The sequence below is a fragment of the Equus caballus genome, chromosome 24, assembly GCF_041296265.1.
Source record: "Equus caballus isolate H_3958 breed thoroughbred chromosome 24, TB-T2T, whole genome shotgun sequence".
In the NCBI taxonomy this organism is placed as follows: domain Eukaryota; kingdom Metazoa; phylum Chordata; class Mammalia; order Perissodactyla; family Equidae; genus Equus; species Equus caballus.
The window spans coordinates 30106265-30119416 of NC_091707.1; the positions used below are offsets into that span (position 1 = coordinate 30106265).

The 13152-nt window shown below is 44.7% G+C and overlaps 1 protein-coding gene across 1 annotated transcript; it reads right to left on the bottom strand.

Moving 5' to 3' along the window:
- Positions 1-9353: 9353 nt before the first annotated feature.
- On the bottom strand, positions 9354-10999 carry LOC102150888 (eukaryotic translation initiation factor 3 subunit J-like). The gene has a single exon (XM_070250344.1). The coding sequence runs from the start codon at positions 10978-10980 to the stop codon at positions 10426-10428; it is 555 nt and encodes a 184-aa protein (XP_070106445.1). The 5' UTR covers positions 10981-10999; the 3' UTR covers positions 9354-10425.
- Between the last annotated feature and the right edge of the window lie 2153 nt (positions 11000-13152).

Consider the following 13152-nt stretch of genomic DNA (forward strand, 5'->3'; position numbering starts at 1 on the left):
TCCGTATATATTTTAAACTTCAAAGACATTATTATCATTTAATATAGTAAATGTTAATTTAGATTTATCCACATATTTACTCTTTCTGTTATTCTTTATTCTTTTCCGTATTTTTGTGGTTTCATTTTGGATAATATTCCTCCTGTCCAAAGAACTCCCTTTACTGTTTCTTGCTTTGCTAATAACAAACTCCCTGAGTTTTTATTTTTCTTGGTGTGAAAATGTCTTTTTTTTTCCTAGATGAGATATGGTACTAAATTGGCAGTTATTTTCTTTCTGCACTTCAAAAATAGTGTTCCATTATCTTCTTCTTTCTTTCTTTAAAGATTGGCACCTGAGCTAACATCTGTTGCCAATCTTTTTTTCTTCTTCTTCTTCTTCCCAAAGCCCCCCAGTACATAGTTGTATGTTCTAGCTACAGGTGCTTCTGGCTCGGCTGTGTGGGACGCCGCTTCAGCATAGCCTGATGAGCATTGCTAGGTCAGCGGCCAGGATCCGAACCAGCAAAGCCCTGGGCCCCCAAAGCGGAGTGCGTGAACTTAACCACTTGGCCATGGGGCTGGCCCTCTCCATTATCTTCTGGTTTCCATGGTTTCTTTTAGTCTTACTGTTCTTTTAAAAGGCAGTGCCTTTTTATTCCTCTGGTTATTTTTAAGGTTTCATTTTTGTCTTTGATTTTTAGTAGTTCTCCATGTTTAGCTTATGTGTAGTTTTCTTTGTATTTATCTTGCCTAAGTTTTTTATTGTCTCTTGAATCTTGGCCATTTTCTCTTCAAATATTCCTTCTGCCACATTGTCATTCTCCCCTCCCATCTATTATCTCTTATCTTGTTTTCTGAATTTCCTGTCTTTAGTTTCTCTCTGTTTCAATCTGAATATTTTCTTCTACATATCTTTGTTTATTTCTTCCTTCTTTCAGCTATATCTAATCTTCTGTCAAACTGATCTATTAGGTTCTTGATTTTAGTTTTTGTATTTTTCAGTTCCATCATTTCCATTTGATTTTTTAATAGTTTTCAGTTAACTGCTGATATTCTCTCTTGTTATTTAATTTATTAAACATATTAACCACCATTATTTCAAAGTTTATGTCTAATAATTTTAATATCTGGACCTCCTGAACATCTGTTTCCTTTGTTTTTTCTCTTATTTCTCAGTCAGTTTTTGTCTTTTATTTGCATGCTTATTTCTGATATGAAATAACATATATGAAAATGTATAGATGGTATTATGTTCCTCAAGGTAGTACTTTGTACGTTTACTTTTGGTAGACAAAGTAGGAAATTAAAGAATGAGCCGTTTCGAAGGTGAAGGTCCAGTCTGTCTCTAGTTCGCCTTGACTCCTGTGGCATAGTCCTTCAGGTGTCCATGCTTAAAGTCTGGGTTTCATCCTTAGTGGGCCCTGAATTGTAATTATTGGCACTCCAGCCTGTGGGAGTTCAAAAGCTCTGCTCAGCCTCTCAGCCGCTGCATTCAGATTGGCAGATGTGGCACCAAGTACCAGTCCTCTCTCTGGGCTTCCCTTCTCTCTTGAGGTCTTGACCATTAAAGTTGTAGTTTCTCTAGTAGCTCTTCAGTGCCTTCAAATATATTTTTATATTTTGTACAGCTTTTCTCATTGTTTTTGGTTGAAGGGTTGGTCAGCTAATTTGCCATTATTGAGGGGAGAGGGGGAATGTCCCATGTGAAATGTTAATCCTTTTCTTACTATCAACTGGCATCCTCCCCTCCATCTCTGTATCATAATATCATGTTGCTTAAGCTTTGGCTTGCCTTCCCCTTGACTTTACCTATGGTGTTATTTCATTTCCAGCCCAGCCATGTCTTAAGTTGCTAGCTAACCTACAGACTGTAGCCACCCATGCTAGAGAGGGTTGGAGGCGGCAAGTGGCATGCACAGGGTCTCATGGTACAAACCACGTCCTCTGAGATAGCAGGAGCTGAGAGAAAACAGGATCAGTGGCCTCAGAAGTAGATGTGGGTGTGGCAGCTATTCTGAAGTTTGTCTCCCATACAGTCCAAAATGTATCACTGAGGTAGGGCAGACATCTCAGATAAAACAAGTGGCCCAATGAAAGATACACAGAGTTTCATTAATGTTTTCAGGCCTGCAAGCTGTGATTAGATTACAGAGTCACATTATTTGTGATTTAGAAATCACTGATTCCTCTTAAGTCACAACACTGTGGGTTTTTCCATGTTCTCTGTTCTAGGCAGTGATTTGTCTGAGTCCTTCTTAACCCTTCTGTATCAGATGTGACACACCAGGGTGATAGACCTGGAGTAGTAGCAGAGACAAGGTAGCCAATGCGAAGTCCTTTGCCAGTCGTAAGTTTAACCTTTCAATTCATTCTAAATGGAGCAAAATCTCCACTGATAGCCTAAGCACTGAAATGTGCTTCAGGTAAAAGTGAACTTTATCTCTCTCTTCTGAGCTGGGTGGAATGTGTCTGGAGAAACAAAGTGGCTTAATTACTGAAAACCATCCAGTCCAGAGGCTTATGATTCATTTTGTGTGACCTTAGACTTACTTTTTCTTTGCAAATACGGGGCCAGAGGACAGGAGGCAAAAAGATAATATCTTTTCCTGTCTGGAAACCAGAAAGCTGTCCAATTCTGAAAGTTTCAATATGTCCCTAGTTAACATCTCTGTTTCTCAACCTATATTAGGTCACTCTCTGGAAATGCACATCACAAAAACCTACATGTGATCTGGGCCACGGGTGAGAGGGCCAAAGAAATGACCAATACCGAGAAACAGGGGAACTTCCATGTCTCCCATCATCGGGTGGTGGCACAACCACTCAGGCGAACACTGGCTAATCTGCCCATGGCCACCACAGCAAGCCTAATGGGAACTGGACATTGGGCCTGAAAAAATGCAAGATCCTCAGCCCCTGCTTTTCTAGCTAACACGGAGAATAAAGTCAAATTTAGGATGCATTTTTTCCATGATGAAATTTTCATTAGATCACTTTGTAGTGAAAGTTGCACAGTGTGTTTTAGATAAAGGAGTAAGAAAGATGGTGTAAGAGCTAGAATTAATGTGGCGCGAGAGAGGTTCCAGAAAGGCCAATTGGCTGTCCTAATGTGGTTGATTTTAGGGTTTGTTAGGAGTTAGTACTCTTCATTTTGTCAGAACTAAGTTGCCTTAGAAACTTGATTTTCTTCAGAACCTGAGTTAACTTCAGAACCAATTAATGATAAAGAAAGTAGTAGAAGATCCATGTGTTGATCAAAGTACCGGTTTGTTAATTTATAGTTCTAGAGATTGGGGCACCCCCAGCCTCATATCAGAAGAGAAGTGGTAGGCCACATTGGTCATCAGATGTCAGTTTATGGACAGAATTAGAGCACAAGGACATGTATAATTCTGAACGTCATCTTTTCTCCTGGCTTGGGAAAAGCATGTTTTATAATTTTCCTAGGAATAGAATATTTATGTCTTATCAGTTTTAGGTCTTTTACTCTGTGGTAAACACTGTCAGATTTTGCTCTGTGGCTTCCTTTTTCTAGACTCCAGGCAGACCACGTTTCTTCTCTTGTCACATCCTTGCTTCAGTTATGGTGAGACGACTGTGTTAGGCTCCAGCTTTCTTTCACATTCAGCTTCCGCTGCTGCCCAGACGCTTGCACTGCTCACTGCCACACCTTGCCCTTCCTGCTTTGATTGGGAGAATTGGTCTTAGCCATAGGTGTGGATTTTACTAGGTTAAGCCTGGAAAAGTCCCTCTCTCTATCTTACAGTTCAGAGGACATAGATTTACCAGAACTCCTACTTTGTTACATTTCTAACTAAGAAGAATTTAATTACTTTCTCCAAATGTACCATCAATTTGGTGAGGGGTGGGACTGTATCAAAGAATTTCTGACTCATAACTTGTAAACTAAGAGCAAACAAATGTTTAAAGAGACTAAAAAGTACATTCTATTTTTAAAAAGAAAGTTTAAAATTTGGGGTCTGTTTGTCCTGAAAAGTATTGTTGTAAAGTAAACTGATCTTGGAAATGTTCCCTATTCAAAGACGAAAGATAATAAATTAGAGTCATCAACTGATTAGACACCGTCAATGTAAAAATGGAAAGAAACTGAAGTTGCTGACATGTCTGTGGCAAAGGGCTGGCAAGTGGCAACTGCTGCCAGAATAGAGATTCTGGAAAACACATTTACATTGCAAGTTTCAGTGAAAGGACTCAATATAAAGCCATAATGATTTTCTTTGAAAAGGGTTGATTGCAGTAAGCATGTGAGTCCCTACTGTGTGCCAGATAAATTCACAACAAACCTGCTGGATGTTTTTACTGTTGTCTTACGTATGCAGAAGCTGAGGGTTAAAAGATGGTTTTCAGCAGAAGGTAAAATCCTCACTCTCAGATATAAAAATGTACACATGTTCAAGACTTTGATGCATTAATCTGGAGAACTAACCAAATGTTCTAACGGGTTCAAATTTCACATTTAAAAAAAAAGCAAATTTATATGGACTTAAAGGAATGTTGAATTTAAAATGGAGACAGGGGTTTTTTTGTTGTTTTTTAGAGGGGGCGTCAATTGAACCTCTAGTAGGGGGGCCAGAATTTACGTGTCTTATCAGTTACCTACAACTTACAAAGTTATAAAATAGCTCCCATTTAATCAGAATCTGTTAAGGAAGTGCTATAGACAATGCATAGTTTGACGTAGAAGTTTGTTCTACCTTGATGTTCACTGATAAGTGGCATGATGGAGGCAAGATTAGAAAAAATTCCCCTCGATGATGTGCTGGACATTTGAATTGCACGGGAAGCCCTGCGGAAGTCACTGGAGGCTGTTGCGGTAAGTCAGCCTTGAGGCAGTGTTGGCCTAGACTAAGATGCTGACTGCAGTGGGTTAGCTTCTGTGGAAGCAGACTCTGAGCCTGGTATTTTTGCACAGGAAGTTTACTGGGGGGGGTGGTGGGGGGACAGTATGTGTGAGGGAGCACAAGAAGCTCGATTGAGCAGAGGAAGAAATTGAACTGATGCATGACAACAAAGGCTTTAGTTGAAATCCGTGGGGAGATCTGGAGCTGAGGTGGCCCTTCTGAGATGTTCTGAATTAAAACAAGATGCTGAGGACACTTCCCAGGGAGGGCCACACTCCCCACAGCTTGGGGGAATGATTCCCTCCGTCCTGAGTTGGAATCTGGGCAGAGCACCACAACATCCACTCCAGTTCTTGTACTGCTCATTTCTACATATCTCCCTCCTCTACTACCATTTTGAGATTTCCCCTTGACTGGCACGTCTGCTAGTCTAGGTGCTTCCCTGCTCTTAACCTCTACACCTGCCTGCTGGGGTGATCCAGACTCCCTCGTCCTGGAGATCTCTGAGGCCCTGGCCACAGTGCCCTTCTCAAGCAGTGGCTGCTACATTTGACTCACCATTTTCCGTTTAAATTAGGCAAAGGGTTACTAAGAGACACCCCAGTGTAGCAACTGGATGTCAGTTGTGTTCTCTCCTCCCATTGTGTGACAGCAGCACTACCCCTGGTGGAAGTTCATCCCCTTTGGAAACCAGGTTCTTTAGACCCACAGAGCCTATAATTGTGGGAGTAGGAAGCACAAATTCCCCGAGTGGGTCATTGGTAAAGATGATAAGCGGAGCCGTTTCCATTTCTACTTGTTGGTTCCGAGTCTCACGTGTTCCACCTCTTGGGGCTATAGAACCACTAGAATGGTCGTTGATTTAGGATGTATCCTGCATCCTGAAAGATGGTGCCCCATCATCACAGGATATCGGTTCCAAGCTGGTGCCTCAACTGCACCTTTAAATGACCACTCAATTGTTCTGTCAGGCCAGCAGCTTCTATAGTACGTGATATGACCAGTGGGTCCCGTGGCCATGTGCCCACTGTTCCACCCTCTTTGCTGTAAAGTCCCTTGGTCCGATTAAGTGCTATGTGAGTTCCTGTGTTGGTGGATCTGATGCTGTGTAAACCCTCGTATGATCAGTGCTGAAGCCCTACAAGCAGGAAAGGCAAATGTGTCAATTCTGGTCAAGAAAAATAGTCTACTACCCCATCTGGAGTGGAAGAGGTCCCACGTAGACAACTTGCCATCAAATGGATGGTGCTTCTCCTTGAGGGATGGTATTGTATCCAGGGCTCAGCAGTGGTCTCTGTATTCTCAGGTTAAACGTTTGGCAGCATCAGTAGCTAGATCAGCCTTGGTGAGTGGAATCCCTTTATATAGCTTCCATTGCTGCCACCATGGCTACTCCTTTCATGCACCCATTTGCCAGCACAGGAGTGGCTAATGAAGAAGATGGCTGATGTCAACTGGTCACTAAACCTGGTTGTTTAGTGCCTCTTCCATAGTGGATGCTCTCTGGTGCCCATTAACGTGCATTCAAAGATCTTTTTACTCCATGCCCACTCCCATAGATCCATTCATGTGCCTCTACCCTTGTCCCTGACCTCATCTTTCTCCTTTTGGGCTCTTGACCAACCAGCCAAGCTATTTGCTGCTCCCATGGGTTCATGCTTTTTTACTGGCCTGGGGGCTGTTCTATTCCCACATGAGTGGATGACTAGATAGCCTGATTCTTGCCTTGCAATGATTTCCCTTCACCACTGTCGTAAAGGGCCACCTGAGTGGGGGTATATTGCAGCAGCAGTCCAACTTGGGCTTGTATCTGCATACCAAACCAACCCACCTATCAAGCAAACTTGGCCTTTTTTTTATTTTATAAGTTGGCCATAAGGAACACATCCTTACCATCTTGCCCATAGGAGTGAGCTGAGGGAAAGGCACCTGTGTGACAGCAATGAATGACATGAGAGGGACTCTGGGCTACCTGCTCATGCAGCCTACTTATGCCTCTGTCCCTGCTCATGTCTAATGCCCTATGTACCACTTCCATCTTAGAATGGTTTGCTGCTGGGCCTACTCAGACTTATGGCTATATGTCTGACGAGTCATGTGATCAAACACTCTACCAAGGCCCAGCAGCAAACCAGGAGCTGTTTTCCAACGGCAGTTCTCTGTTACAAATGCCATGGCCTTACTCCAGAACTCTGTGCATCTACAGTGATTCTCCAGTTAAGTTTACCATAAACCCTTTACCATCATAGATGCTTTGAATACCATAAGTTCTACCAGGATGTATGGACCGAGTGGCAAGGCTGCTTACATCATAGCCTGTACTTGCTGCAGTCACTGCTGCTCTGGGCCCCACTCAAAGCTTTCCATGTGACTTGGCAAGTGGGTCAGAGTAGTATTCCACGAATGAACTTTGCTGACCTTAGAATCCACTTTGACCTATGGGGCATGATGATTCCTTTTTAGTGAGGGGAGAAATGAGTCCTTTACGTTGAAGGGGATGTCCCAGCAGGCTCCTGAATCTTTATAGGCTTTATCTCCCACAATAGTTGCCACTTCTTGCTCATCCAGTCTGATTGACGTGATGTCATCAGTGTAGTAGACCAATGTGATGTCCTGCAGCATGTCTACAAGGTCCAGTTTCCTTCAGACTGTATGTTGACAGAGGGCAGAAGAGCTAACATAGCCCTGGGGCAAGACTGTAAATGTATAGTTTTGTTTTGTTTTTGAGGAAGATTAGCCCTGAGCTAACTACTGCCAATCCTCCTCTTTTGCTGAGGAAGACTGGCCCTGAGCTAACATCTGTGCCCATCTTCCTCTACTTTATATGTGGGATGCCTACCACAGCATGGCGTGCCAAGCGGTGCCATGTCCGTACCCGGGATCCAAACTGGCAAAGCCCACCGAGAAGCGGAACGTGCGAACTTAACTGCTGTGCCACCGGGCCAGCCCCTAAATGTATAGTTTTATCCACCTTATATGAATGCAAACTGCTCCTGGCCCTCATTCGCAATAGAGATAGGTAAGAATACAGTTGCCTGCGTAGCCGTATACCAAGTACCACTGTGTCCCTGAAGCAGTGTTAATTTTCTCTAGCAAAGATACCACATCTGTCTGGTTTTTGTAGGGACTTGACTGGTGAATCAGTTGGGAATATGGGGGCCACCACCCCTCTCCTCTATATGGCTTCTCATTCCCACAGGATATGGTACTGTTTGTGATTTACTCTCTCTGCTGGTGTGGGGTGGGTTTGAGGGGGTCCTAGTCTTCCACTTGGCCTTCCTCAGTGTGGTTGGTTAACTAGTTTGTTTGCCTAACTACCAAATATACCCATTTTGGTTATACATTCAGGGACTAGGGAAATAACCATTGGGCAGGTCTGTGGACCCAGGGGGCCCACTCTCAGACCTGCACCAGGACGTTATGTGTATTTTATTGATATGGTCCCCAGATGTCTCCCCCACCTGCCTTCAAACGGGGTCATGATAATGCTTTGGGTGCCCAATATCAATGTCCTATTTCTGTGTCCGACCAGGCCTTAGACTCTGGATATTCCCCTTGGCTCATAGGTCCCCTGGGGAAGGACAGAGGTAATCATCCCGTATATGTTGCCGTAGTATTGCAGGATCCTTCCTCCGAGCCGAGCTTTTCCTTTAGTCACTGAGTTCCAGGTCTGAAAACTGGCCCAGGTCCAGAAACTGGGCAACAGATTCTGATTTTTTTGTTGGAGTACTTTCGTTGGCCTCCTCAATTTCTTTTAATTGTTAGGTTGCATGATACCGTGTTGGCTGCCCATCTGTCTATCTTGTTCTTCAGGTGCCATGTTCTATTAACCATTTCCATGTTCTCTCTGGGTCAGGCTCCCCGGCTGCTGCTCTGACTTCACTCCTTATTACAGTCATTGCATCCACCTTGCTTCTGGTGCCATGTGCTTCCCAGCCTCTATTAATTTGAGACTCGATCATCCCATTGCTATCAGGGAAGCCAGTTGTCTTACAGCATCTCCTAGTGTCAGCCCTGGCCCACAGAGGGCTGCCACCCCTGAGCTTTTTCAGTAGTGCCGGTGCCCCTCTCACCAACATGTTTCCCATCATTTTGCTAAACAAAGTGTCCTTCTGGCCCTTCCTCCCATGGAACGTAGTTGGTGGGTTTTGTGACCTTGTATCATATACCATTTTAGCATATCCACTTCTCTGGGCCTTGAATCCCGTTCTCCACCACTTACCATGGCAGTTCTGGCATTTTTGTTTTACTTAGTATGAACTATTGCTTTTTCCAAACTTTTAGAAACCAACCTATCCCATATTTGCATAATCTTCTAGGGACTTTGCCAGGATATCAATCCTCTATGATAGGAGAGTGTTATATCGATAAACTCTCTCTTATCCAACTTTTTATTCTTTTTTTTTTTTTAAGTCCTCACAATAGTGATTTTATTAAATTAGTTGCTTTATAAAACATTGCAGATGTCATAATTGTTAACCTAACAATTTACCAAACTGTAGTTAACTGGTGCAGTTTGCTGAGCATGTTTTATAAAGGAAAGGAAATGCCAAAACCCTGTTAAAGTTATTCCATCGCAGCCTAGGAAAACAAAGGATATTTGTTTCTCAGACACTTAAATCAGGCAAATAAAACAGGTAAAGAGTTTCCCTCCCCCATGTGAAGCACTCCATCAGTAGAAGAGTCTGATAAATATAAACTGGACAGTCTATGCATTCAAGAGATTCCACAACTTGTAATGCAATATTGGAGAGGTTTACGTTCTTCAGCTTCAAAGTTGGAGGGTTTTGGTCATTTAATTTTTAAGTATCAAACTAGTGCTTTTCAGCCGCTGTATCTTCACTCTGAGATAAGCAGTCTTCTTCACAATGTATTTTTAATATCCTCACGCTCAATTTTAAGACAAAGCAATTATAATACTAGGTGCATACCACATGCCCTTGCTGCAAACTGCTTTTCTTGACAAGTTATGAAGTAGTTCAAGGAGGTATGGTTAAGGCTGTATTACTGAAGGGTGCTGGTAAATACTACACAATTTTTTGTCGTGCTGCAACCTTTGTTTCCAATTTAGTGACTGCTGCTATGGAATCAGATAGCAACAATGACAACATTATTAGGTTTGTTTTTTTAAACTATGATTTAGTAGCAACTGAGGTTCCCAATTTTCACCCCTTGGCAGCAAGATCCAAGTTCCCTCTTTTGCACATTAGCACCTAAGTTGTCAAGGGGTTAAATTACCAGCACAAAAGATACTGCACTTCTGATTGTAGCATTTGGCAGAACTGAAAGGAAAGGAAGTTGTGCTACATGTTGAAGGGATTGTGGGCAACAGAAAGAAGACACCAGGAGAAGATAAAATGTCACATGAAGTCTTCATAGTCTTGTACATATCCTCCATCATAACCACCATGATCTGCCAGATGGTCTTTCATGGTGGCCTTTAATCCCCCTCCAGGAACCACACCTTTCTTCTTCTTTTTGGCTTTGCTTTGCTTTTCTTGCTTCTGTTTTTCACTGCAAAGCACAGTCAATGAATTGGTAATCTTTTTCAAGTCATCAATTTCCAATGAAATACACACATCTCAAACTAAGGCTTCCAAAAAACTGGCATAATATAGTGACTTTTCATATTGTGTAATTTTATCTTTTAACAACTTTCCAAACTCTGTGAAGTCATCTCTTGAAGATGGGTTCATAGCATCTATTCCATAAACTGTATTATTAACACCAAAAGTTTCTTTTGCTAATTCGAGGTCTGACTCTTCCTGTAATTTCTTTAGCCGGAGTTTATCTGCTAATTGTTCTTCTGGTGTTAACACTTTAGGTTCTTCAGGTTCTTCTAACCTCTTTTTAATTTCTTCTTGCCTTTTCTTCTGTTGTCGTTCTTTCTCTTTTATCTTCTCTGCTAATTTTTTCTTTTCTGAAATTTTTACTTCTGGTTTTACTTCTGCTTCCTCTTTTTTTTCGTCATCATCATCATCCCAGTTATCCTTGACGTCCTCGTCCTCGTCCTCGCCTTCCCAGCGATCCCCGCCGGCGGTGCCGCCGCCCCCCACCTTCCGCACCGGGTCTTCCACGGAGAACGTGTCCGCGTCCCAGGAGTCCGAGTCCCCCGCCGCTGCCGCCGCCGCCGCCATCTCGAGCCGGGCGTGAACGTGTGTGTCCAACTTTTTATTCTTATGTTCTGAATATAACAGGACAGAAACAGAACTTACATTCTGTTTCCCTGGACTTGCCATCCTCCAGACCCGTCCCGTCTATCTCCTCCTTGCTTCTGCCAGTGCACACTGATGGGGTCTTACGGCTCCTGGGACTTGTGGACTCTCCTCCCTTCACTGACCCAGCACTTCTCTGGCCGCGTGGTGTTGTGACTTGACCACGTATTGGCTAGGCAGCCAGGAGGCGGGGTGGGAACAGATTACGAAGGGGAAGCCTTTGAGTTGTCTTCATGCAGGGGGCAGTGGGTCACACCTGCAGGCCAGTGTTTGGGGATCTGGGGTTTCAAGGTTCTCAAGAGCGTCAAGTGGAACTGCAATGCAGTTACAACAAAGGCAACAGCCAATCTCACAGGGAGCTCTGGAGCTGCCATGATCCCCATCTCAAGTCCCTTCCCAGCTGGGGCCCTGACCCTGGCACGGCAGACTTGCCTGGTTGAGAATTCAGTCTTTTCTGGAGTTCTGCTCCCTTCACTTATGTCCTGGCCTGCACCTCTGCTGCTTTGGCCCTCTGGCTGAAGGAGATGAGAATCTCTTTACTGCCAAGGAGGCCCCTCTGACTTAAATAGGCAAGTAATTGTCCTCAGCCTCTTGCCGTCTTTCCCTAGGGCATTGAGAGCCCTCAACCTGTGAGGGATAAAGGAAGCATTCTGGGGCAGAGGGCAAAGGTGATCTGCGATGCAGTCACAACACAGGCCTCAGCCCAACCCACGCGAAGCTCTGGATCTTCCATGGTCCTTCAGAGTTACCTCAATGTGAGGTGCAGAGGCTGGAGTCACCCCTGCCAGCATTGGCCGGTTATTGGATGTGGGCTGCCCCCAGGAAGAGGCTTAACCGTGGGTAAGTAGCTTCCTTTGGAAGGAGGCCAATTCTTGGGGAGGTCCTTAGCTCTGGGGTCAAGGGGAATGGGCATCTCATTGTGAAGGGAAATCTGGGTGGCACACAGCATCCGTTACATTGGCCCTGGCAACAAAGATGAGGGCTACAGACAGGAGAATAACTTGTAGAAGAAGAATCGACAGGATGTGCTGATCAGATAGCATAGAGTTCTCTCACTGAAGAAACATTAATACCTTCTCTGTGCTCAGCCCTCTGCTAGATCCAGGTAATGGATACAAAATGTCCTTGACCTCCAGGGGCTCTCGACTGGAAACCATACACCAACGGAAGCGTCAGGACAGTGCCAAGATTTCAGTATGCAGCATGAGTGAGGGATGTGGCTAAAAAGACAATGCTGTGATGTGATGGAGCTTTTTATTTAGCATTGGAGCTCCTGTTTTTCCTCTCTCAAGAGACACCCAGATCCCCGACTCAGAAGGAACTTCCTGCAGGGCTCTGAAGTTCAGAGCTAGTATCAGTGCCGTTCCAGCTGTGCCTGCCCTGTCAGCAGTGACACCCTGCCTTCAGCCCCCCCCCCCCCCCCCCCACCGTGTGTGTCCCATCTCACTGAATTGTGCTGCGCATAAGGAAGGGCGCCCTCAGCTGTGGACCGTGAGGATTCCCGTGGCAGGGACAGTGCGTTCCATGCGAGCTGAGCCCTCACAAGGGGCAGCAGTGTGCTGAGGAGTGTGAAGAAAATGATGGGAGCTCTGAGTCCAGAAATCTCCCCATCTCAGCGAGCAAAAGTGTAGGAGGGGCACAGGGCTCTGCCCTCCTGGTGTCCCTCACCCAACGGCCACAAGATGGCAGCAGGAGCTCGGCCCACACGGGACAGGGCCCGAGACCCACACGTTCCAGAGCAGGTGTGAGGAACAGAAAAATAACTGAGTGACAAGACCCTTGGAACCTGTGTAACTCAGGGGTCTGCACACCGGTAGTTGCCCTGGCCACGTGCCATTTCCTCTACCCTGGCCCGTTCACACGTGTATTGCTCAACTCCTGAACCTATTCACCTCTGCCCCGTCTGAGTTCTTTCTCCTGGCTAAATGTGGGCCTTGCAGTCATAAACCGTAACATCATGACTGCCTGTTAGAACATCCCGGGTCTGACTGAATGAACATTGCACAAAGGGCCTTCTTTCCACTGTTTCGCTGACTCACAGGAGACCTCGCTTGGGGCTGTGAGGCTGGTGCTTCTCACAGACCGCAGAGGGAC

Bases quoted from the DNA above. Each gene is read 5' to 3' on its own strand.
- LOC102150888 (XM_070250344.1), bottom strand. From the start codon at position 10,980: ATGGCGGCGGCGGCGGCAGCGGCGGGGGACTCGGACTCCTGGGACGCG.